The sequence below is a fragment of the Chiloscyllium punctatum genome, chromosome 42 (genome assembly GCF_047496795.1).
Source record: "Chiloscyllium punctatum isolate Juve2018m chromosome 42, sChiPun1.3, whole genome shotgun sequence".
NCBI classification, from domain to species: Eukaryota; Metazoa; Chordata; class Chondrichthyes; order Orectolobiformes; family Hemiscylliidae; genus Chiloscyllium; species Chiloscyllium punctatum.
In genome coordinates this window covers 3,037,146-3,063,832 of record NC_092780.1, presented here as the reverse complement: position 1 = coordinate 3,063,832, position 26,687 = coordinate 3,037,146, and the positions used below count along the sequence as shown (strand labels likewise).

Genomic DNA, 26,687 nt, shown 5'->3' with positions numbered 1-26,687 from the left:
TATATGGTGGCCTTCACTCCTGAGAGAAATGGAAACAACGGGACTTCAGGCTAGGCCAGATTCAGACTGGGAGTCTTAAATCCAATAAACAGCCAGTGTCCCAGTATTTCACATGGAGAGGGGTCCCTACAGGCAGGCCTATATCCCAGCAAGGGCTGATACCAGGGAACTAGATTGCAAAACTCCTGGCCAAGTGACTGCTGTTGACTGAACCCTTCAGGGTGCCATCGAACTGTGCTGCCTCTTTGCTGAGAAGGCCTTGAGAGCTTGTTACTGCCCAACCAATTATCCCCTGGCCACAGGCCATGCCCTGTTTTAGAAGGTTCATACTGACACACATACACCCCCACACCCACACACACCCACACACACCCATACCCACACACAAAATAAGAATCTCTTCGCTGCCCTCCCCCTCTGATCCAGTTGTAATAAACAAACTCAAACCCAAACCACACTACCTGCTCCCAGGGGGTGTTACAGACCAAGCGGGAGGTTTCCAGCTCACTGCCTCGGAGGCCCGTGAACTCACCATTCAGTGACAGACTGCACATAAGCTCCTGGGAATGCAAAGGTGAAAGGTCAATGTTCCATCAGGGCCGGAATCTTGCAGAGACCTGCGTGAACGGAAGTTTTACCCTTTAAGCCTGTGTGTGAACATACTCACACACCAGACATAGCAACGCCATTATTAGCTCAAACTGGATCTTGATGGTGAATTAGTGTGTAAATTTCATTCCTCAAATTCTAAACATTAAAAATTCCAGCAAGATTTTCTCTTTTGTAGGAAGTATTTGGAACGGGTCACTCAAAGGATTAAAATGTTGATTTTAAGAAAGATCATGGCTGAGTTCCTCAGGCCACTGGGCCTGTTCCTATAAGAAGCATATCCAATATTAAGAGGGTGAAAACCTTCAGGACTCTATTTGAATGCCGTTCAATCACTAACTAATGGCTAAGGAAGCAGAATCAGTCTACATTCCACTCTGATTGATCAGAATGCAGTAACATCATTGCCAGGCAGAGTCAGACTACGTTTGTCACTTACATAAAGCAAAATACTGCAGATGTTGGAAATCTAAAACAACAACAGAAATTACTGTAGAAGCTCAGCAAGTGTGGTAGCATCTGTGGGAGAAAGCAGAGTCAATGCTTCATGTGACTCTTCTTGAAATAGAGAGAGAGAGAGAGATAGATAGAGTGAGAGAGTGAGAGAGATTCCCTGATTCTGTCTCCACAGATGCTGCCAGACCTGCTGAGTTTCTCCAGCAATTTGTTATGTTTGTCTCTTCCTCCAGGACAAGACAGGATCAAGACTAGCGCTGACCAGGAACTCCTTCCCCAGGTATAGTAGAACCAGTAGCTGGTTGCGAGTTACAGATACATGTGTGCATGGGTTCTCTTTACTTCAAAGTGATTGAGTATTGAATTGAGAGAACAGCAATGTCTTTATGCCATCTCTGACCCAGTAGAGCAGTAATTACTGTGATCCAAATACTCACAAGTCTGCAATGTTTGCTTTCCTTCAGACCCGGCCGGGCAGTGCTGAGATCAACCAAATTCTGACCAGGTAACCAATCATGGCTCAGTGGGTAGCATACCTATCTCCACATCAGACCACTGAGGGTCAGACACCTGAACATACGGTCCATTTGGTGTCAGTACTGAGTGAGAGTGACACTGTCACTGTCAGGGTGCTATCCTTTGGTAGGGATAAAACAGAGCCCAGACTACCCTTCCCAGGTCGCATGTAAAAGGTGCTGTGGTGATATCGGAAGAGCGAGGGAGTCCTGCACAAATATTCATCCCGCATCATCATGAAAACGAATGATTTAACCACTTGTTGTGGGATCTTGCTGTGCACAAAATAGCCCTGCATTTTCTACATTATGGCAGTGACTACATATCACAGAAAATGATTGGTTGTTAAATCACTTTGTGACCTAATGCTTTAATTTTTAATTCTCATCCTGTAAATCTCTTCAGTCCTGTCCTGAGATCTCAGCAATCTCCCAATCCCTTCTTCTTGTGTATCCCATTTTAATTCTTCTGCCTTTGGTGCTGATGCCTTCAGCTGCCTGGGCCCCCAGTTCTCAAATTCCCTTGATAAACTTTTCCATCTCTCTGTTCTTGTTCAACATACATCTTGGAAAAAAGCTCTTTAACTGGCTCGTGTCAGATGTCTATTGGACTATGCTCCTAAGAAGTGTTTATTTTTACACAGGTTTAACTCTATTAAAAGATGCTACTGAAATCTAAGTTGTTATTGCTGGAAAGTTACCTTCAGGGGAGCAGCACAGTATTTAGAGAAATCATTCAGGCAATTTCATCCCTTAACAAAACATCGCTACAAGAATGTGGTCAATTCTATTGGACATGCGGTCTCTGGAAATGCAAGTTCATTGAGGAGTAACACCTGTAAGGTGTGCTGTAAATTTTGAAGTGGAGATGTCAGCACAGGCCTGCTCTTTGGAGAGAATAAACAGCAAGTCCCATCAAGCAATTTTCTTTGTTAATGTTGTTAGTCATTGGCAAAAAATGCAGAGGATGACTGATTGGGGAGAGGTCATGATGGAATTTGAGAGATTAGTTCATTTCACAGCTACAGAAGGTGCAAACCTTCTAGAAAAGCACTGCTAAGCCACAGAATACAGATTTGTTAAATATATTTCTTATGAATAAAGCATTGCTGGCTGGGTCAGCATTCATTGCCTGTCCTTAGTTACCCCCTTGAGAAGGTGGGGGTGAAGCTATCTTCTTGAACAGCTGCAGTCCATGTGCTGTAGGTAGACCCATAGTGCCCTTAGGAGGGAATTCCAGGATTTTGTCTCAGTGACAGTGAAGGAACTGTGATATATTTCCAACTCAGGATGAGTGGCTCGGAGGGAATTTACAGAGGGTGGTGTTCCCATGTATCTTCAGCCCTTGTCCTTCTAGATGGAAGTGTTTGTGGGTTAGGAAAATGCTGTCTAAGGAACCTTGGAGAATTTCTGCAGAGCATCTTGTAGATGGTGGATGTTGGTGAAGGGAGTAGATTAAGAGTTTTGAGAAGTTTTGTAGCTCAGTTTGAGGCTTTGGATGTAGGTTTGCTCGCTGAGCTGGAAGTTTCATTTCCAGACGTTTCGTCACCCTACTAGGTAACATCTTCAGTGGGCCTCGGGCAAAGCAATGCTGACAATTTCTGCTTTCTATTTATATATTTGGGTAAATAAACCCAAACATATAAATAGAAAGCCGGAATCAGCAGCAGTGCTTTACCTGAGGCCCACTGAAGATGTTACCTAGTAGGGTGACGAAACGTCTGGAAATGAAACTTCCAGCTCAGCGAGCAAACCTACATCCAGAAGGGAGTAGACATTTGTGGATGTGGTGCTCATCAAACATCTGCCTTATCCCAAATAGTGTTGCATTTCTTGAGTGTTGTTGGAGCTGCCCCCATCCAGGCAAGTGGGGCGTATTCCATCACACTCCTGACTTGTGCAAGATGGTGAAGAGGGTTTTTTGGTTACTCTGGTGGAGAGCACTAAGCTACCAATATTGACACCTTCCTCTTCAGTGAAAACTGAATTATTTTAAACTCCTCTTGGAGTTAGATTCTTTCTACAACATCCTGTCAGAGTGACTTTCAGAGAGAAATGAGGCGATTGCTGACCACACACTAAATAGCTTCTTTAGCAATGCAGGTCCTAGAGGTATGTCACTAGACTATTAATTCAGAAACTCAGCTAAGGTTTTCAGGACCCAGATTTAAAATCCCCAAAGCAGATGGTGGAATTTGAATTCAGTGAAAAATATCTGGAATTAAGAATCTATTGATGACCACAAAACCATTGTCGATAGTCAGGAAACCCACCTGGTTCAATAATATCCTTTAGGGATGATATTGAAACAGTGTGTCCAAATGCAACACGTTCTGGACAATTTCCAGGCTTGGGCTGACAAGTGGCAAGTAACATTTGCACCACACAGATACCAACCTCTGACCATCACCAACAAGAGACAATCTAACCACTGCCCCTTGACATTCAATGGGGTTACAATCACTGAATCCCCCACTATCAACGTCCTGGGGGTTATCATTGACCAGAAACTCAACTGGACTTACCATGTCAACACAGTGGCTATAAAAGCAGGTCAGAAGTTAGGAACACTATGACAAATAACTCAACTCCTAACTCCCCATAGCAAAACCACCATCTACAAGGCACAGGTCAGGAGTGTGATGGAATACTCCCCACTTGCCTGGATGGGGGCTACTCCAACAACACTCAAGAAGCTTGACACCATCCAGGACAAAGTAGAACAAACCATCACACCATAAGCATCCACTCCCTCCACCACTGATGTTCAATAGCAGCATTGTGTACTATCTACAAGATGAACTGCAGAAATTCACCAAAGATCCTCAGACAGCACCTTCCAAACCTATGACCATTTCCATCTAGAAGGACAAGACAGGATATACACGGGAACATCACCCCCTGCAAATTGCCCTCCCAGCCATTCACCATCCTGATTTGGAAATATATCGCCATTCCTTCACTGTCGCTGGGTCAGAATCCTGGAATTCCCTCCCTAAGGGCATTGTGGGTCTACCTACAGCACATGGACTGCAGCGGTTCAAGAAGGCAGCTCACCCCCACCTTCTCAAAGACAACCAGGGAGGGCAATAAATGCTGACCCAGCCAGCAATACCCACATCCCAAGAATAAATTTAAAAATAAGAAAGCACTCCACAATCTAACAAACATTTTCTTGATATAGTGATGAAATGTCCTCTTACACTTCAGGGGAAGCAAATAAAATGCAAGCATTGGTTATTCAGAGTACAAAAGCCCCTTTAGAGGTGTTGACCCCTAACTGTGACTTTCCCATACTTTAAGGTCAGGATGAAGAATGAAAGAAAGCTCTCCCACAGACTGTCCCATCTTGCTACTGCCCAATGCAGGTGACCACTGGCATTATCATTTAGAACAAGGTTCATGATGAGGATTAATCCCTGAGTGCATCACTGTTTATTTCTTGGGGCTAAGGGATTCAGGCATCATTGATCCACAGTAGAACATAAAAGAAAGACTTCCATTTGTACATGGTTTTCATGAACTGAGGCCATCTACAAAAGTCCTTTCCAACACATGAAGCACTTTTAGAAATCAAATACTGCTCAGATGAAGAGAATGTGCAATCAGTCACATGCAGCAAGATCCCACACACACAAATACAATAAAGATGGGAGTTAAAGTGATGTTGGTTGAGGGATGAATATTGGTCAGGACATCATGGAGAGCTTCTGCTCTTCTTCAAAGCAATGCCATGGAATCTCAAACATCTACCCAAGGAGGAAAACATTGCCTGGTTTTAAATTTCATTGAAACAGTGAAGCCTCTAACATTGGAGTGCCATGGGAATACAGGAATGGGAGTTGGTCATTCAGCTCCTCAAGCCTGCACCACCATTCGAGATCATGGCCAATCAACCACCTCAAAACCATATTCCTATGCTATCACCTAGCATCAATGCCATCATTAATTACAAATCTAGCAACCTCTGTTTTGAACTTAATCAATGACCGAGGTTCTACAGCCTCTGGGGTAGAGAATTTCAAAGATTCATCCCCTTCTGAGTTCCTCACCTCAGTCATAAACAGCTGAGACTATGCCCCACTTAAGTGAGCACTTTGGGGACAGTGACCACAACTCGGTGACATTTACTCTAGTGATGGAGAGGGATAAGTGTGCACTGCAGGGTAAGAATTATAGCTGGGGGCAGGGAAATTATGATGCAGTGAGGCACGACTCAGGATGCGTGGCTTGGAAAAGTAGGCTTCAAGGGAAGGGCACAAATGATATGTGGAGCTTGTTCAAGGAGCAACTATTGAGTGTCCTTGATAAGTATGTACCTGTCAGGCAGGGAGGAAAGGGTCGTGTGAGGGAGCCATGGTTTAATAAGGAATTGGAATCCCTTGTTAAAGGGAAGAGGGCGGCCTATGTAAAGATGAGGCGTGAAGGTTCAATTGGGGCGATTGAGAGTTATAAGGTAGCCAGGAAGGATCTGAAGAGAGAGCTAAGAGCAGCAAGGAGGAGACATGAAAGGTCCTTAGTTGGTAGGATTAGGGAAAACCCAAAGGCTTTCTATAGGTATGTCAGGAATAAAAAGAATGACTAGGGTAGGAATAGGTCCAGTCAAGGATAGTAGTGGGAAGTTGCGTGTGGAGGCTGAAGAGATTGGAGAGACACTGAATGAATACTTTTCGTCAGTATTCACTCAGGAACAGGACATTGTTGCTGATGTGAATACTGAGTCACAATTAATTAGAATGGACGGCTTTGAGGTATGTAGGGAAGAGGTGTTGGAAATTCTGGAAAGGGTAAAAATAGATAAGTCCCCTGGGCCTGATGGCATTTATCCTAGGATTCTGTGGGAAGCAAGGGAGGAGATTGCAGAGCCATTGGCCTTGATTTTTATGTCCTCGTTGTCTACAGGAATAGTGCCAGAAGACTGGAGGATAGCAAATGTGGTTCCCTTGTTCAAGAAGGGGAGTAGGGATAACCCTAGTAACTATAGGCCGGTGAGTCTCACTTCTGTTGTGGGCAAAGTCTTAGAGAGAATTGTAAGGGATAGGATTTATGAACATCTGGATAGGAATAATGTGATCAAGGATAGTCAGCATGGTTTTGTGAAGGGCAGATCGTGCCTCACAAACCTTATTGAATTCTTTGAGAAGGTGACTAAGGAGGTAGATGAGGGGAAAGCGGTAGATGTGGTGTATATGGATTTTAGTAAGGCGTTTGATAAGGTTCCCCATGGTAGGCTACTGCAAAAAATACAGAGATATGGCATTGAGGGTGAGTTGGAGGTTTGGATTATGAATTGGCTGGCTGGAAGGAGACAGAGGGTAGTAGTTGATGGTAAAGGTTCATCTTGGAGTGCAGTTACTAGCGGTGTTCCACAAGGATCTGTTTTGGGACCATTGCTGTTTGTCATTTTTATAAATGACCTGGAGGAGGGGCTAGAAGGTTGGGTGAGCAAGTTTGCGGATGATACGAAAGTCGGTGGAGTTGTTGACAGTGAGCAAGGATATGGCAGGTTACAGCGGGATATAGATAAGTTGCAGAGCTGGGCAAACAGGTGGCAAATGGAGTTCAATGTGGGTAAGTGTGAGGTGATTCACTTTGGTATGAGTAACAAAAAGATGGGGTACTGGGCTAATGGTCGGATACTTGGTAGTGTGGATGAGCAGAGGGATCTTGGTGTCCATGTACACAGATCTCTGAAAGTTGCCACCTAGGTAAATAGTGCAGTGAAGAAGGCATATGACGTACTGGCTTTTATTGGTAGAAGAATTGAGTTCCGGAGTCCTGAGGTCATGTTGCAGTTGTATAAGACTCTGGTGCGGCCTCATCTGGAGTATTGTGTGCAGTTTTGGTCGCCATACTATAGGAAGGATGTGGAGGCACTGGAACGGGTGCAGAGGAGGTTTACCAGGATGTTGCCTGGTATGGTAGGAAGATCGTATGAGGAAAGGCTGAGGCACTTGGGGCTGTTTTCATTGGAGAAAAGGTGGTTTAGGGGAGATTTGATAGAGGTGTACAAGATGATTAGGGGGTTAGATAGGGTTGACCATGAGAACCTTTTTCCACGTATGGAGTCAGCTATTACGAGGGGGCATAGCTTTAAATTAAGGGGTGGTAGGTATAGGACAGATGTTAGGGGTAGATTCTTTACTCAGCGAGTCGTGAGTTCATGGAATGCCCTGCCAGTAGCAGTGGTGGACTCTCCCTCTTTATGGGCATTTAAACGGGCATTGGATAGGCATATGGAGGATAGTGGGCTAGTGTAGGTTAGGTGGGCTTGGATCGGCACAACATCGAGGGCCGAAGGGCCTGTACTGCACTGTATTTTTCTATGTTCTATATTCTAACCCCCCAGTTCTGGATCCACCTCCCCCAGCCCAGGGGAAACACCCTTTCCATATCGAGCCTGCCCTGCCCTTTATGGATTTTGTAGGTTTTCTAAGTGATTGCTCTCATTCTTCTATACTACAGACTGGGTCTCCTCAACCTGTTCTCACAGAACCATCTCACTGCCCCAGGAATCAGGCTGATGCACTCCATTGCACTCCTTCTGCAGTGAGAGGGGGAAGAGTGTGCGATCCGATGAGTCTTAACGGAAATCCCTTGTCATGGCCACCCAGACATAGCTGGGTCAGTATTTGGACATGTTTGTCTCTTGTCCTTGGCTTTAAGTGGTCTTGTATTTACCACATGGAATAGTCAGTTCTTGAAGATTTGGTTAGGGAGGGGAGTTGGTGCATTGGAAAAATCTGCTTGCCTGCATGGTTACCAGTTCGAACGTACAACAAAAAATGGTCATCATTCAAATGTCAGTGTGACGTTTGAGAGCCTACCTAGAGTCAAAGAAGGTTCCATCCAACAGGCTGCCGTTGTAGTGATAGCGGATGAAGTCTCCAGTCTCGATTTGGCGAGTGCAGGAATCTGGGCTGACCAGCTTCTCTACGGAGACAGTGTCATTCGGGTTGTGCAGATCCAGTAGCAGGATATCGAATACCAGACTGGCCTGTGGGGGAATATCACTGCCTACTGAGAGAGCAGCAAGAACCAGGCAGAGTTAAACCACTGGGAGACATATATTCTGGTGATAAATATTCAGACCCTGTGCCAAATATCATTACGAACAATGTGTACACACTGTAGGCGTCTCCCTCGCTGTCCGGAAGCAGATGGGAAGCTAATTATCACTCTTCGATTTCAGAAAATGGAATTAAAACAATTCCCCAAACCCCGGAAAGCTCAGGCCCAACTGGGGCAAGAGAATAGCTTAGGCAAACAAAACATTGTCTTTAATTCAATCCTGTTATCAAAATCTTGTTCATCAAAATCCTTTGTCCCCAAACACACAGCTCTCCAACATGGTCACGATAAAAACAAAAACTGTTGTTATTTCTTACACCAAATCAGCTTTTCCCTGGATTTCAAACCTTTCATAGTCAAAGCTTGATGTTAAGTGACCACCGTTTGTGTCTCGAGGAATTAAGGGCTATGGGGAGAATGCGGATAAGTGGAGTTGAAATGCCTATCAGCCATGATTGAATGGCGGAGTGGACTCAATGGGCCGAATGGCCTTACTTCCACTCCTATGTCTTAGGGTCTTATGGTTTCCCAGATTACCTTCACCTTCCTTACCACAGGGACCTCCAGGGCCCTGCACTGTGACCCTGAACCTCAGCACTGTAACCCTCGACCTCAGCACTGTCCTACACAGAGGGGCTTGCTTCTTTCAGTTCCTATCAATTTAAAAACGATTTTGTTCTCCCTGGAATCATGATTTTTGTGGGCTGGGGGGAGGCTGTGATTGTCATCTTCAATCACAAGTTTATTGAAATCCCCTGGTGGTGAAATGGCACCTTGGTAAATAAATAAAGAAATTGCCAGCCAAATGTTAACTCCCGGGGTATGAAATGTGACTGGGTCCTGGCTAACTGCATCTGTATGTGTGTCAGACTGTCAGGAACCAGTCCAGACCCGTCCCCCTGGGTTGTCTCCTGCAATCATTATCATTCCAGATTGCAAAGACATATTGCCTCAGGAGCAGGAGCTGTTTTAACAGGAGATGGAGACAGATGGCAGAAACAGCATGTCAATGGGTTTGTGTTTGTCAGGGAGTGGCAGAGAACACACAAGAGATGGATATACAGGGAGCGAGAGAGTAAAGCTGCCTGCAGCCTCTCCTACATCCTGTAACATTGATGAGCTGATGACCGATGTCCAGGAGAAGCATCACAAATACAAACTTCCTTCCCATTCAGTACCACCACAGATCTGGAGGATGGGCAGAGTGAAACCCTGGCTGTGGGTCCATCTATTCTGTCACCAGCCAGAATGAGCAATTAGGTTCAAGAATTTCATTGGGTTAAAGCGTTAAGGATAATAGAGTCAAGGTTGACAGATGGAGCTAAGATACAGTGTAGCCTTGATCAAAGTGCATAGGGAAATGATTCCAAGGGGCTGAATGGTCTCAACTGCTCCAACGCCCCCACCCCCAAGCCTCCCATTCTTAACAGTCAGATCCTTTGATGTGATGTCATCCCCAACGTGACCACCCATCACTGTCAGGCTGGAGGTCACCAGCACATTACCCTCCTGGTGTGGAGTCACAGGGTCGTGCCAGGCCTTTCTCAGCTCCGTCACGTCAACCGTCGAGAACAAAAGACCATCACAGGTTATTTCATGTCTGCATCACAGTTGAGCACAACTTTGTCCCAATTCAATGTACTGACTGTCCAACAGGGATCAGTGAGCAGGGATATGGAGTGAGGGGCACTGTCTGATCCCTGCTCAGGTACCCAGTATGGACAATGTTAATGCCCTGGCTAAGCAGGTTTAAAGCTCAGGTACTTTCTGGTCGTGGGTCAGTAAATCAGCCCAGTGGGCCTTGGAGGATCGCAGGCTGGGCTGGGAGTGTTCTGCTTCTACAGTTTGTGGTGGTGCTGGTTGGGGGGGGGGGGTGGGGGTACAAAGAGGCTTCAGAGTTGATGTAACTCCCAGTGCCGTGGAGATCATTGGTCTTCCAGGGATATCACTTACCGTACCCAGTCTCTCCATAGGCCAGGAATGGAGGGATGATGATGATTCGCCTCTCTCCTACACACATCCCCAGGAGCCCTTCATCCATCCCCTTGATCAACCAGCCGACACCCACATACGTGTCATACGTCTTCATCCGATTGTGGCTGTGGGAGGGGGCAGAAGGACCAAAGAATGAAAAATACACAAAGCAGAGGAACCATGTTCACACAACACACATTGCTCCATCTTCACCCCCACCACCCAGCCACTGCTGGGGAGAGTTCTGGGCTGCGTGTGGATTGAGGATGTGAGTAAAACATTTGGACACCAACACTACAGTCTGATTCAACCATGACAACATATTTACAGCATAGAAAGAGGCCATTTGGCTCAAATGCACCATACTAGTAACTGTTCTTCATCCCACCCCACCAACTTCACCTCCTATCCATTTCTCCTTCATGTGTTTATATAGATTCCCACTAAATGTGTTTACACCATTCACCTCAGTCACTCCTTGGGATTCTAAGCTCCACATTCTCACCAAAGTACAAAAACACATCTCCCAAGTTTTAGGTTCAGTGAAAGTTTTAAATGTTGATTTTTTAGCTGTTGTCACAGATGCAGCCTAAGCTGCTGAGGATTTCCGGCATTTCCAGATTTAGTTGGGAGTCTTTAAATCAGCCAGACATTAATAAACATGACATCCAGCCTCAATGAGAATGAAAACAATCTGCCTGTTGCACTGGGACTGACCTTCCTGACAAACCCTATTACAGGTAAAAATGTGGGACAAAACAAAATTGTTCTTTCAAAGAGAGCCAGGACAGAATAATGGGCTCTGTGCTGTAAGGTCCGACAATGGGATCAAACTCAAGCCAATGCCTTGGGTTCCTTTACTGTAAGTTATACAGATCTGCTATGGTGAGCTATTGCTGAGGGAAGGCTCGGGGATAGGAACACAGGAAAAGGCTGAAAAACACAGAATGAATGGACAGTGAGTCCATTAAATACTTCCATTTAATGGCCTCTCTCATTTTGCACACAGAAGCTGGAATAACAACTCTGCCACTTGCCAGCAATAAGATCAGCTCTGAACTGAACACTGCTGTCAGAATCCTCACAGGTCAAGAGATCCTGGGAGAAAAATAAATACTGTGGCTACTCGAAATCGGAATCAAAAACAGAAAGTGTTGGAGAAACTCAGCAGGTCTGGTAATGTCTGTGAAGAGAAGAACAGAGTTAATGTTGAGTTTGGTATGACTTCTTCAGAGGTGAAGAGAGGTAAAAGAGATAAAGAGAAATCCTGGAGAGAAGACAGAACTTCTTTAAGGTACATATTCCTCGTGAGAGAAAATGTCAGAGCAGAAAGTGCGCTCAGCACTCTATAATCCAAAAGGAGTTTTAATCACTCTAGAGGGGACTGGGGAATAGCAGTAATCACACACCAATCCAACTAAAGTCTGAAATTATTTCGAAAAAAAACCATACTGAGGATTTGACAATACAGGCCAATCAGGACAAGCTGGGAGAGTGTGTGATATATAAGGAGCTAGTTTTGTGATGTGAGGTTGTGTCTGTTTGGAGAGATGGGACTTTTGAGAGAAAAGTGAGGACTGCAGATCAGAATCGACTGTATGGTGCTGGAAAAACACAGTATCCAAGGAGCAGGAGAATCGACGTTTCGGGCATAAGCCCTTCATCAGGAATGAGGCTTGTGGGCTGGGGGTGCTGAGAGATAAATGGGTGGGGGGGGGGAGGGGGTAAGGCTGGGGGCAAGATAGCTAAGAATGTGATAAGCAGATAAAAGTGGGGGAGAAGGTGATAAGTTGGTGGGGGGGGTGATGGAGCGGATAGATGGGAAAGGTGATGGACAGGTCAGGTGGGCAGTGCCAATTTTGAGGTCTGGGACTGGGATAATATGGAGGGAGGGGAACTGAGGAAACTGGTGAAATCCACATTGATCCTGCGTGGTTGCAGGGTCCCAAGGCAGAAGATGAGGCGTTCTTCCTCCAGGTGTCAAGTGGTTAGGGTATGGTGATGGAGGAGGCCCAGGACCTGCATGCCCTTGGTGGAGTGGGAGGGGGAGTGGGGTTGGTTAGTGCGGGTGTCTCAGAGATGTTCTCTGAAGCGATCCGCAAGTTGGCATCCTGTCTCCCCAGTATAGAGGAGATCACATCGGGTACAACGGATACAGTAGATGATATTAGTGGAAGTGGAGGTGCAGGTAAATTTCTGTTGGATGTGGAAGGATCCTTTGGGGCCTTGGATAGAGGTGAGGTGGGAGGTCTGGGCACAGGTTTACACTTCCTGCAGAGGCTGGGGAAGGTGCCAGCAATAGGGTGTGGGCCAGTGGGGGAGGCGTGCATCTGACAAGGGAATCATGGAGGGAATGGTCTCTCCGGAATGCTTGCACTTCCTGCAGTGGTAGGGGATTTCACCAGTTTCCTCATTTCCTCACCCTCACATTATCTCAATTCCAAGTCTCCAACTCGGCACCACCCTCTTGACCTGTCGATTAGATTTCCCATCTATTCGCTCCACCCTCCACTCTGTCTAGTCACCATCACTCCCGCCACCACCCACCTATCCCATTCCCAGCTACCTTCCCCCCCAACCCCATCCCCCTCCCATTTATCCCACAGCCCCCAGACCCACAAACCTCATTCCTGATGAAGGGCTTATGCCCAAAATGCTGATTCTCCTGCTCCTCCGATACTACCTGGCGGGCTGTGCTTTTCCAGTACCACAATCTCAACTCCAATCTCCAGCATCTGCAGTACTCACTTTTTCTCCTCCCTAATACATTTCCAAGTCAGGATGGTGATTGATGCAGAAGGAACTTGAAGGGGCTAATGTTCCCATGTACCTGCTGCCCTTACCCTTCTAGATGGAAACGATTGTGGGTATGGAAGATGCTTTCAAAGAAGCCTTGGTGAATTTCTGCAGTGCACCTTGTAGATAGTACACACTGCTGCTAGTGAGCATGTGTGGTGGGGGAATGAATGTTGATGATGGTGGATGTGGTGCTAATCAAATGGGCTGCTTTTCTTGGATAGTGTCAAACTCTTTGAGTGTTGTTGGAGCTGCATTCATCCAGGCAAATGGGGAGTACTCCATCACACTCCTGACTTGTGGCTTGTCGATGGTGGGCATATGTGGGGAGTTAGGAGATGAGTTACTTACTGAAGGATTCCCAGTCTCTGACCTGCTCTTGTAGTCACTGTATTAATACGGTGAGTTCAGTTGTTTCTGGTCAATGGTAACCCCCAGGATGTTGATAGTGGGGGATTCAGTCTTGTTAACACCATTGAATGTCAAAGTGTGGTGGCTAGATTGTACCTTATTGGAGGTGATCATTGCCTGACTGGACAGCATGATGGTCCTCTGGGATGTAAGCCAAAGCCAAGTCCATGACCCAACATGGACTTGGGGGCTGCATGGTGGCTCACTGGTTAGCACTGCTGCCTCTCAGCGCCAGGGACCCGGGTTCAATTCCACCCTCGGGTGACTGTCTGTGTGGAGTTTTCACATTCTCCCTGTAGCAGTGTGAGTTTCCTCCAGGTGCTCCAGTTTCCTCCCACAGTCCAAAGATGTGAGGGTTAGGTGGATCGGTCATGGTAAATTGCCCGTAGTGCAAGCTATGTGGACTAGCCATGGGAAATACATTGGTAGAGGGATAGGGTAGAGTGGTTGGTCTGGGTGGGATGTTCTTCAGAGTCAGTGTAAACTTGATGGGCTGAATGGCCTGCTTCTACACTGTAGGGATTATATGATTCATATGACTCAGTGGATGGCAGAGGGAGGTGCAAGACTGGAAGAACCTGAATGATTGGTGATTCAGTGGTTTGGAGAATAGATAGATGTTGCTACAGCAACAGCCCTAAATCCAGGAGGTTAGCGCGCAGATCAAGGATGTCACCAAGCAGTTCTAGAGCAATCTAAGGTTACCACTAGCTTAGGCCAACTACCTTTGAGATCGTAATTCCCTGGGAAGATTGTGACAGACAATAACACTGGTCCTTCACCTTGAATCAAAGAGTGTCCCATTGAGCAGCGTGCCATTGTAATGATATCGGACGTAGTCGGAGCTCTGTACCGTGCGGTTGCAAACCGTGGGTTTGTACAAAGTCTTTATCTGCACCTTGTCATTATGGTTCCAGATATCATGGAGAATGACGTCAAAGTACAGAGTGGTGTCAGGAGGGATGACATTATCTGTGAAACAAAGAAGAATGAAAATCTTTAGAAAAGGCATGTAGAACATTGTTCAATTCCTCTCAATATCTCCCATCCTCTCCCAAGTTAGGTTATGGTTTTACATCACTGTTGCCTTTGGTACCTTTTCTGATGAGATCCAAGATGGCAGGTTATGGAAACCATTCAATTACAATGACACCTGACTTCCTGCTCTAAACTCTCAGACAGTGAACCCAAGGCAGCTAGAATTTGAGCTGATAGTTCATCTCCTCACCCTAGGCGGAGCTAAGGCCAATCACTTCTCCCAACCGCCTAGGATTAACAAAATGAGCACAAAAAACTGACAACTGATACCTAGCTCAGTATGATCAAGATAAAGAAGATGATGTATGCTTCTGACAGGTTTCAAGTGGATAACACAGGGTGAGTATTGAAGGTTCACAAGGGAATTGAGAAAGCAAATAAGAGAAACAAAGAGAGTCTATGAGAAGAAACTGGCAACTAATGTAAGTGGGGATTGGAAAGTCTTCTATAGGCTTATACTGACTAAAACAGCTGGTAAAAGATTGTGTGCCAGTAAGGGACAAACATGGGATATACATGTGGGTGTAGGGAGTATAGCTCCAGTATTACATCAATACTTTGCATCTGTCTTTACAAAGGAACTGGCCACGATGAAAGACAATTTCAAATGCTGTAATTCAGATGCTTGAAGAGTTTAAAGTTGATAATGGGGCAGATTGGATAAAGATGGCTGTACTTAAAGTGGACAAGACTTCAAAATCAGATGAGATGCATTCTAGAATACTGAGAGAGTGAGAATGCAAGTTGGAGGGAATTGGTTGTACTTTTCTGGTCTTTAGATTTGGGGTGATGCCAGAGGACTCTAGAACTGCATATGTACACCCTTGTTCAAAAGAATGAATAAAGCTGAGCTCAACAACTTCAGGCCAGTCAGTTTCACCCTTGGTGATATCAATAACTCAAGACAAAATTAATGGTCACAGAAGCAAATATGGGTTAATGAGCAAAAGCCAACTTGGATTTGTCAAGTGTAAGTCATATTTAATGAATTTCTGTTTCTTTTGCTGACTTTACAGTAAGGGTTGCTGAGGATAATGCCGGTGGTGTATATACATGAACAAGTTTGCACAATAGCGAGTGAAGAACTGAAGGAAAGTTGATAATGGAATTCCCCAGCAGATGGTAGATTCCTACTCTTCCTGATAGTTTAATTGAGCAAAATCTTGGTGCCGAGTTTGATCATTTATGGATGTAAAAATAAAAAGTTTTGTGAATTGTGAGGAAGGTAGCGAAATTCAAATGGACATAGAAAGATAAGTGGAGTGGGCTGACAATTAGCAATTGAAATTTAATGCTGAACAATATGGAGTGATTCATTTTAGTAGCAAGAACATAGCCATTTGGCCCATTAAACTAGCTCTACATTCAACTAACTTATAGCTGATATTCTGTCTTGGATATTCATTTTCCCACACAATGCGCATATCCCTTGTTGTGGTTAATACCTATAAATCTGTTGATCTCTGTCTAGAACATTCTCATTGACAGAGCCCACTGGCTTTTAGAATTCAAGGATTCACCAATCTTGGTGAACAGCTATGGAGAAGGAGAAGATTAGGCAAAAATGGGAGGATATTTAATTGGGGAAGAGGAAACTATGATGCGATTAGACATGAGTTAGGAAGCATGGATTGGGAGCAATTGTTCCATGGTAAAGGCACTATAGACATGTGGAGACTGTTTAAGGAAGAGTTGTTGCAAGTGATGAATAAATATGTCCCTCTGAGACAGGCAAGAAGGGGTAAGATAAAGGAACCTTGGATGACGAGAGCGGTGGAGCTTCTCGTCAAAAGGAAAAAGGTAGCTTACATAAGGTGGAGGAAGCTAGGGTCAAGCTCAGCTCTAGAGGATTACAGGCAGGCAAGGAAGGAGCTTAAAAATGGTCTGAGGAGAGCCAGGAGGGGGCACGAGAAAGGCTTGGCAGAACGGATTAGGGAGAACACAAAGGCATTTTACACTTATGTGAGGAATAAGAGAATGGTCAAAGAAAGAGTAGGGCCAATCAGGGATAGCATAGGGAACTTGTGTGTGGTGTCTGAGGAGGTAGGGGAAGCCCTAAATGAGTTTTTTGCTTCTGTCTTTACGAAAGAGACGAACTTTGTAGTGAATGAAACCTTTGAAGAGCAGGTGTGCATGCTGGAATGGATAGAGATAGAGGAAGCTGATGTGCTGAAAGTTTTGTCAAACATTAAGATTGACAAGTTGCCACGCCCGGACCAGATTTGTCCTCGGCTGCTTTGGGAAATGAGAAATGCAATTGCTTCGCCACTTGCGAAGATCTTTTCATCCTCGCTCTCCACCGGAGTCGTACCTGAGGACTGGAGAGAGGTAAATGTAATTCCTCTCTTCAAGAAAGGAAATAGGGAAATCCCCGGCAATTACAGACCAGTAAGTCTCACGTCTGTCGTCTGCAAGGTGTTAGAAAGGATTCTGAGGGATAGGATTTATGACCATCTGGAAGAGCATGGCTTGAATAAATGCAGTCAACACAGCTTTGTGAGGGGCAGGTCATGCCTCACAAACCTTATCGAGTTCTTCGAGGATGTGATAAGAAAAGTTGATGAGGGTCGAGCTGTGGATGTGGTGTATGTGGACTTTAGCAAGGCATTTGACAAGGTTTCCCATGGTAGGCTCATTCAGAAGGTCAGGAGGAATGGGATTCAGGGGAACATAGCTGTCTGGATACAGAATTGGCTGGACAACAGAAGACAGCGAGTGGTAGTAGATGGAAAATATTCTGCCTGGAAGTCTGTGGTGAGTGGTGTTCCACAGGGCTCTGTCCTTGGGCCTCTACTGTTTGTAATTTTTATTAATGACTTGGATGAAGGGATTGAAGGATGGGTCAGCAAGTTTGCAGATGACACAAAGGTTGGAGGTGTCGTTGACAATATAGAGGGCTGTTGCAGGCTGCAGCGGGACATTGACAGGATGCAGAGATGGGCTGAGAGGTGGCAGATGGAGTTCAACCTGGATAAATGCGAGGTGATGCATTTTGGAAGGTCGAACTTGAAAGTTGAGTACAGGATAAAGGATAGGATTCTTGGCAGTGTGGAGGAACAGAGGGATCTTGGGGTGCAGGTACATGGATCCCTTAAAATGGCCACCCAAGTGGACAGGGTTGTTAAGAAAGTATATGGCGTTTTGGCTTTCATTAACAGGGGCACTGAGTTTAAGAGTCGTGAGATCTTGTTGCAGCTCTATAAAACTTTGGTTAGACCGCACTTGGAATACTGCGTCCAGTTCTGGTCGCCCTATTATAGGAAAGATGTGGATGCTTTGGAGAGGGTTCAGAGGAGGTTTACCAGGATGCTGCCTGGAATGGAGGGCTTATCTTATGAGGAGAGGTTGACTGAGCTCGGACTTTTTTCATTGGAGAAAAGGAGGAGGAGAGGGGACCTAATTGAGGTATACAAGGTAATGAGAGGCATAGATAGAGTCGATAGCCAGAGACTATTTCCCAGGGCTGAAATGACTAACACGAGGGGTCATAGTTTTAAGCTGGTTGGAGGAAAGTATAGAGGGGATGTCAGAGGCAGGTTCTTTACACAGAGAGTTGTGAGAGCATGGAATGCGTTGCCAGCAGCAGTTGTGGAGGCAGGGTCATTGGGGACATTTAAGAGACTCCTCGACATACGTATGGTCACAGAAATTTGAGGGTGCATACATGAGGATCAGTGGTCAGCACAACATCGTGGGCTGAAGGGCCTGTTTCTGTGCTGTACTGTTCTATGTTCTATGTTCTATGTTCTATGAAACTGCTTCCTCAGTTCAGTGCTAAGTGTCTAACCTTTTATTCTGAGACCACAGAAAGACAAAACAAAACAAACGGTACAATTCTGAAAGGGATTCTGGTGCAGAGACGCTTGGTTTATATGTACACAAATCATTAAAGGTTAGCTAGGCAGGCTGAGAGCTCTGTTAATAAAGTATACAGGACCCTGAGTTATATTAATAGGAGCTGAGAGTCCAAGAATAGGGAGGCTATGTTAAACTTGTAAGGAATACTAGCTCAGCCTCAAATGAAGAATTATGTCCAGTTCTGAAAAAGATGTGAATGAACTTCAGTTTTGTGGACAGATTTCTGAAATTGGGCCTGCTTTCTTTGGAAAAGAGAAAGTGAAGAGGAAATTTGATAGCTGTGTTCAACATCTAGTCAGCAAACCTAGACAGAGAGAAACTGTTCCTGTTGGAGGAAGGATCAGGAACCAATGAGCACAGATTTAAGGTCATTGGTAAAAGAAGCATGACGATAAACTTGTTCCCAATGCCAAGAATCAGAGTCTGGAAGGCCACTGCCTGAGACTGGTGGAGCCAAGTTCAACTGAAGCATTAGGGACAGAATAAGATGATTATCTGAAAAGAATAATGTGCAGTGCCATAGGGAGGCGCTGAGAGAGTAACTCAAACTGTATTGCCCCATTGGAGAGCCAGCAGAGGCAAGAGGAATGAATGGTCTCCTCAATGCTGGAGCCACTTTGTGACTGGGTCATTGAGCAGCGTACCAGGTGACCCATCAACCACTCAGCGTCATGGGGAAAGGTGGCCCTTACCGACTCCTTGGCTACCGTATCCAAGGTGGGGAGGAATGACAATACGTCGCCTCTCATTGACACACATTCCAAGGACGGCTTTATCCATTCCTGGGATGAGGCGACCCTTTCCCACTTCGACATTGAAGGTGCTGCTGTGGTCATAACTGAGAGAGTGCAACAGGAGAAAGAAAATGTCAGAATCAAAGCTCAAATTAGACAGGCCAGGCCAATTACACAATAAGAGCCCACAGCCATAACCCAGCATTCATAAACAAGGAATAGTTATGGGTCAGATCATCTGTGTTCAGACTGCACAATATCGATCATTGAAAAATGGACAAGACTGCCCCTCTCCCCCCTACTCACCTGTCCCCTCCCTCTCACTCACTCATCTGTCCCCTCCCTCTCTCCCTCTCACTCACTCACCTGTCCCCTCCCTCCCTCCCTCACTCAGCTGTCCCCTCCCTCTCTCCCTCTCACTCACTCACCTGTCCCCTCCCTCCCTCCCTCTCACTCAGCTGTCCCCTCCCTCTCTCCCTCTCACTCACTCACCTGTCACCTCCCTCCCTCCCTCCCTCTTACTCACCTGTCCCCTCCCTCCCTCCCTCTCACTCAGCTGTCCCCTCCCTCCCTCCCTCTCAGCTGTCCCCTCCCTCCCTCTCTCTCTGCTCCCTCCCTCTCACTCACCTGTCCCCTCCCTCCCTCCCTCTCACTCAGCTGTCCCCTCCCTCCCTCTCTCTCCGCTCCCTCCCTCTCACTCAGCTGTCCCCTCCCTCCCTCCCTCTCTCTCTCTCCCTCCCTCCCTCCCTCTCTCCCTCTCACTCAGCTGTCCCCTCCCTCCCTCTCTCTCCGCTCCCTCCCTCTCACTCAGCTGTCCCCTCCCTCCCTCCCTCCCTCCCTCTCACTCAGCTGTAGTTATCTGGCTTCACTCTGTGCTTGCTCCTGTGGAAATGTGAATGACCCTGGATTGGTGAGTTTATGTACAGCTCCTCACTGGATGTTTTGTTGTATTCAGATGGCAGGCACTACATGGGGAGTTCCTGTGCTGCTATACATGGACGCGGACTGAAACAGTGGTCATTGGATTGAATTTGCAATCCTGTGTGTTACTGACTGTAAAATGCTGTATGGAGCTGAAGCTACCAGCTATTGTCATGATGACAGAGGCAGAGCAGGGCAGGGGGGGTCACTTGGGTCTGTAAAACAGAGGGGAGGGGTTGGAGGGAATAGAAAATGCAAACACAATCAATAGGTCACAACAGTACCAGCCTCTTTCCCCAAGCTGCAAAGTCCACTTCTCTCGGTTAATTATACGCTAACTAAAGGGTAGCCCAGATCAATCCACAAGACTTAGATACACAGGCTCCACACCCAGCTTGATTATAGATGTTGAAATAACTCCAAGAAGGTCAGTATCCTGTCACCAAGTCATCCTTTATTTCCCTGTACATAGTACATGACACTGATCCAGCTCCCTCAGAGCCAGCTCTGAGAGTGAATGGGATGTTGGTCACTCCAGTTATCTGTCAGCCAGGGCTCTTTGACTGGACCAGATTAACAGCCCCAATCAGGGAACTCAGATTCTATAAGGTCACTTTACTGCCCTTGTTCCAATCATTATAGATGTGTCAGACAGAGCAATGATGGTAAAGTCAGTGACATTGCTCATTTGAAGAGCTGGTGCAGACATAATGGGCTGAGTGGCCTTATGTGTCAATCCTGGAACACACTCCCAGAGGTGGTGGTGAAATCAGACACAATAGCAGCATCCAGGAAGTACCTGGACAATGCAGGAATAGGAAGGGAATAGAGAGATACAGATCCTGTAAGTGAAGATGGTTTTAACATGGAAGAGCAAAATGTGTCAGCGCAGGCTTGGAGGGCCGAAGGGCCTGTTCCTGTGCTGTAATGTTCTTTGAGCGCTGTCCTGTCGGATCCCACAGAACCGTGTCCAGAAAGAGCAAAGGGATGTTTTCTCTGGAGTCAGTATTTACCGCTCAAAGGTGCTGTTTCAAACAGAACAGATGATCTGATCAATGTCACACTGTGCTTGTGGGAGCTTGCTGTGCATCCTTTTCCGAGATTCCACCAGCGACAAGAGACTGTTCAAAAGGAAAGCGTGGACCATGAACAGCCTCTGACGGGGCGAATGGTCGGTTTGGGAAGCAGATGATGTGGCAGTGGAACGGGAAGCTCTGGTTAGCGTTTCCTCTCCGGGGGGTGGGGTGGATGTGATGGTGCAGTTTTTACACAGGGCCAGCCCCAGCCCCAGCCCCAGGGTGAGAGGAACATTCCCCAATCCGCTAGGACTCTCCAGCCAGTGACAATGTCACTCCCCACTTCAGTCTATTCACGCGATCCCGAGGATGGCGCTTTCTCTCCTAAAATAACGGCATTTGTTAAACAAACAAAAAACAAGGGAGGTGTTTTTTTGAGGTGGAGAGGCTGGTTCATTAAATGGGGAAGGAGCATTGATCCTGGACAATCCGCCCCAGGAAAACCTGCACCATTTTCTAGAGTTTTTTTAAAAACAAAGTTCTCATTGTAACTTTTACCTGGAATCGAACTTCCTGCCGTCCGCGAAGGTGCCGTTGTAGTGGTAACGGATAAAATCCCCGCTTTGAACCTCCCGGGGGCACACGGCCGGGATGAAGTATCTGTTAATCAGAACATCAGAGAGAGGGCCGGGTTCACAGAGAACCAGAGAGAACAGGAGACACAGGCCGGGGAGCAGAGGGGTGCTCATCGTCAGAGCAGGAGGGAGCGAGAGCAGGAAACTGAGGGGAGAGAGAGAGAGAGAGACGGAATGTGAAACTGATCTGGAAGAGGGGAGAGAGAGAGAGACGGAGTGTGAAACTGATCTGGAGGAAAAAGAGAGAGTGTGTGAAACGGACCTGGAGCAAGTTGCTCGGAGGCTGGAATTCCTGTCTCTGGCGAACAGAGTTCTGTCTCACTCGCCTCACACACACCCCCCTCCCGTCGCTGGGATTTTTTTTCTCTCTCTCTGGAATGTTGTAAACGTGTGCGGCTGTCTTCCCGGGAAATAGCTGTCCAGAATGTAGCAGTTCCGCCTGTTTCTGGCTGGAGTTTCTCCAGTTAATCCGGAGCGGCTCCTGGATTAACTCTCAGTTTGAAGTCGGGAGCTCTGGGAATTGTTTGATTGGAATCCGGGAGAACAGCTTCACTCAGTGAAGTCAGCAAGATCCCAGGGAATCAGGACCTCTACTGGGGAGGGTTCCTGCGGGTCCTAGAGACCATTTGCAGTTTCTCATTGTCTGGGTGCAGCCTGGGTTTCTGGCCGCCCCCAGCCTCCTTCTGGGTTTGGGGAAACATGACACCATCAAAATGTTTCTGTCGTAAAGTCTCTCCGAAGCTGGAGCCAAGGGCAGCATCACATCCCCTCAGAGGATATGTCTGATCGGGAGGGCCTCACAGACTCCCCCAGAACACAATAACCAGCAGAAACTAACTAATTCCAGATGAGGAAGAACTTTAAAACATTAAATCTTTGGCGTCTCTTTTTTCAGCTTCTAACTAAACATTTGAATCCCTTTGTAAACGTCACTAGTCTGTACAATGGTTATACTCCCGTGTTTTATTTTAAAAAGAATATAGGAATGGACTACTTTCTAAATGGTGAGAAACTTAATAAAGCCAAAGTACAAAGGGATCTGGGAGTGCTAGTCGAGGATTCTCTAAAGGTAAACATGCAGGTTGAGTCTGTGATTAAGAAAGCGATGCAATGTTGTCTCTTATCTCAAGAGGGTTGGAATATAAAAGCAGAGATGTACTACTAAGACTTTATAAAGCTCTGGTTAGGCCCCATTTGGAGTACTGTGTCCAGTTTTGGTCCCCACACCTCAGGAAGGACATACTGGCACTGGAACGTGTCCAGCGGAGATTCACATGGATGATCCCTGGAATGACAGGTCTAGCATATGAGGAACGGCTGAGGATACTGGGATTGTATTCGTTGGAGTTTAGAAGATTAAGGGGAGATCTAATAGAGACGTACAAAATAATACATGGCTTTGAAAAGGTGGATGCTAGAAAATTGTTTCTGTTAGGAGAGGAGACTAGGACCCGTGGACACAGCCTTAGAATTAGAGGGGGTCATTTCAGAACGGAAATGCGGAGACATTTCTTCAGCCAGAGAGTGGTGGGCCTGTGGAATTCATTGCCACGGAGTGCAGTGGAAGCCGGGACGCTAAATGTCTTCAAGGCCGAGATTGATAGGTTCTTGTTGTCTAGAGGAATTAAGGGCTACGGGGAGAACGCTGGCAAGTGGAGCTGAAATGCGCATCAGCCATGATTGAATGGCGGAGTGGACTCGATGGGCCGAATGGCCTTACTTCCACTCCTATGTCTTATGGTCTTATGGTTTTTCTGTTTGATGTTTCTATTTATAGAGTCAATCCGATTCTTTTCAATAAAATGCTGCAATTTTTTTCTGAGTTAATTATCGTCTCTTTCTTTATTTACTGTGTTATCTTTTCAGGGGCACAGTTTTTTTTAACTGAGGAGATTTTAATCTCCTGGGTTTTTTTTAATTAAACCCCCACACTTCCGCCAAACGGTGGGAGTTCTTACTGAATCCCCATGTGTGTATGTGCAGGTGGAGGACACAGTGAAGAACAAGTGCAGAAATCTTTGCAACACCAGAGTGGCCAATGACAAGCAGTGCCCTGCTCATCACAGGGCTGTGCCCAGTGAACGGAAGGGGAGGACAGGGATTAAATCAAAATAGAATCGAAGGGGGAAATAATACACTCCACTCCCTGCAGTGCCCACCTCTCTCTGAAAACCTTGAGGGTGTTGGTGGACACCGCGTGCTCCTTCTCCCGGGCTCTGACGTAACCACGGAAGAGGGGCAGGCAGTCAGCCCTAACGACCCCCCCCCCCCCCCCCCACGGCCCGCTGCCTCGACCTGTTCATGGCCAGTTTGGCCAAGCCCAGGAGCAGACCCACGAGGAGGTTCTCAGACCTGCCCTCCCCCTTCTGCACCAGGGGCCCAAAGATCAGGAGTGTAGGGCTGATGTGCAGCTAATGCATAAAAGAAGGTCTTTAAGGAACCAAAAAGGGAGTGCAAGTGCCCACACCCAATATATACATGGTCCACTGGACTCCACAGCACCACAGAACAAGCAGTTGGGCTGGGAGTCCGTGAACCACCGCAATCTGTGGTTGCAGGGGACCACTGTGTGCAACACACTCCAGCCCAGATGCCCAAGAGAGAGGGGGAGGAGTCCTGTGTAAAGACCCTTCCACTGGGTATCCCTACTGCCCGGTGGAGGGACATATTTGTATAGGAATACAAATAGACCAAACAGCCCATCCAGCCTGTTTCCCTACTCACTCAGATCGTGGCTGACCTTCCATCTCAACTATTTCTGTTCTGATCACCATCTGACCGAGCAGAGAAGGATTTCAAAGATTCACCATATCTTGGGTGAGCAAATTGTTCATCAGATCAATCCTGAATCTTGCTCTTTATCCTGAGATCATGTCCCTGATTCTGGGCTCACCATCCGAGGAAACCATCAACCATGTCACCTCCTGTAAGAACTTTTAAAGTTTTGATAAGATTAGTTGGTTTTATGAAGTTACTTATTTTGCATCCCCTCAGCACTATAGTCTTAAAAGTGATTGACTGATTTAGATTAGATTACAGTGTAGAAACAGGCCCTTCGGCCCAACAAGTCCACACCGACCCACCAAAGCACAAACCATCCATACCCCTACATTTACCCCTTACCTAACACTACAGACAATTTAGCATGGCCAATTCACCTGACCTGCACATCTTTGGACTACAGGAGGAAACCCACGTAGACATGGGGAGAAAGTGCAAACTCCATACAGTTAGTTGCCTGAGGCGGGAATTGAACCCAAGTCTCTGGTGCTGTGAGGCAGCAGTGCTAACCACTGTGCCACCGTGCCACCCACAGCTTGGGTGAGCAAATTGTTCATCAGATCAATCCTGAATCTTGCTCTTTATCCTGAGATCATGTCCCTGATTCTGGGCTCACCATCCGAGGAAACCATCTTCTTCCAAAATATTGCTGGGCCACTTTCTCCCAATGTATTGTTTGTATTGTTTCCTTATTTAATCAAAATTATTTTGTTTTTTAAAGGTTTATTGCTGTTAAAACTTGGACCTTGTTAATATTTTGTCAGTTTGCACACTACCTGATCTTTCTCACTCCTTTGCACAATTCCTCCAGAAATCTATGTTTTTTCTGGAAACAGTCGGGTAGAAGGTAACATTTTTAAAATACAAGTTCCTCCTTCTTTAAAAAGAACAATTTATTTCTGCAAAATTTTATCTCCAGCTTCTGAAAATTATGACTCTATTAAAGATCAAATTAAACTTAAAATGACCTTATGTCCATGAGTGTCAAATAGTGATATTATTTATTTTTGAAAGTTTATGCAGAGTAACTCAGTCTGCGTATAATAATAATAATTTGTGTTTTGCTTGTTTTTGGAGGATGGGGCAGAGTATGGTTTTTCAACTTATTTCCACTGTAGACTATCTGAGGAATGATTTCAGAAGCTGTCTGTCTGGCTGGCTGCAGTCAGGTTTTCAATGCTAATCTGTCCCGAATTCAATTTCATTGTGAAAAGAAAGATGTGACTCTGTGTACAAAGTTAAAAATCACACAACACCAAGTTATAGTCCAACAGGTTTATTTGGAAGCACTAACTTTCAGAGCACTGCTCCTTCATTAGGTGGTTGTGGAGTATAAGATTGTAAGACACAGAATTTATAGCACAAGTTTACAGTGTGATGTAACTAAAATTATATATTGAAAAAGACCTGGATTGTTTGTTAAGTCTCTCATAGAGTCATAGAGATGTACAGCATGGAAACAGACCCTTTGGTCCAACCTGTCCATGCCGACCACATATCCCAACCCAATCTAGTCCCACCTGCCAGCACCCGGCCCATATCCCTCCAAACCCTTCCTATTCATATACCCATCCAAAAGCCTGTTAAATGTTGCAACTGTACCAGCCTCCACCATTTCCTCTGGCAGCTCATTCCATACACGTACCACCCTCTGCGTGAAAAAGTTGCCCCGTACGTCTTTTTTATATCTTTCCTCTCTCACCGTAAACCTATGCCCTCTAGTTCTGGACTCCCCACCCCATGGAAAAGACTTTGCCTATTTACCCTATCCATACCCCTCATAATTTTGTAAATCTCTATAAGGTCACCCCTCAGCCTCCGACGCTCCAGGGAAAACAGCCCCAGCCTGTTCAGCCTCTCCCTGTAGCTCAA

General features: G+C 46.1%; 1 protein-coding gene across 2 annotated transcripts in view; it reads right to left on the bottom strand.

Annotated features, from left to right (window-relative positions):
* The window catches only part of LOC140465641 (peptidyl-prolyl cis-trans isomerase FKBP10-like), a 33,709-nt gene extending 11,010 nt beyond the window's left edge, over positions 1-22,699 (bottom strand). Inside the window, exons 1-5 of one of the 2 annotated variants that reach the window (XM_072561206.1) lie at positions 21,958-22,699; positions 19,421-19,566; positions 14,615-14,804; positions 10,605-10,750; positions 8,412-8,600 (exon numbers count right to left, since the gene is read on the bottom strand). In XM_072561206.1, coding sequence (XP_072417307.1) covers positions 8,412-8,600; positions 10,605-10,750; positions 14,615-14,804; positions 19,421-19,566; positions 21,958-22,148 — 862 coding nt within the window. In that variant the 5' untranslated portion in view covers positions 22,149-22,699. The remainder of the gene's footprint in view (positions 1-8,411; positions 8,601-10,604; positions 10,751-14,614; positions 14,805-19,420; positions 19,567-21,957) is intronic. The other variant, XM_072561207.1, reaches the window with a different exon arrangement.
* Between the last annotated feature and the right edge of the window lie 3,988 nt (positions 22,700-26,687).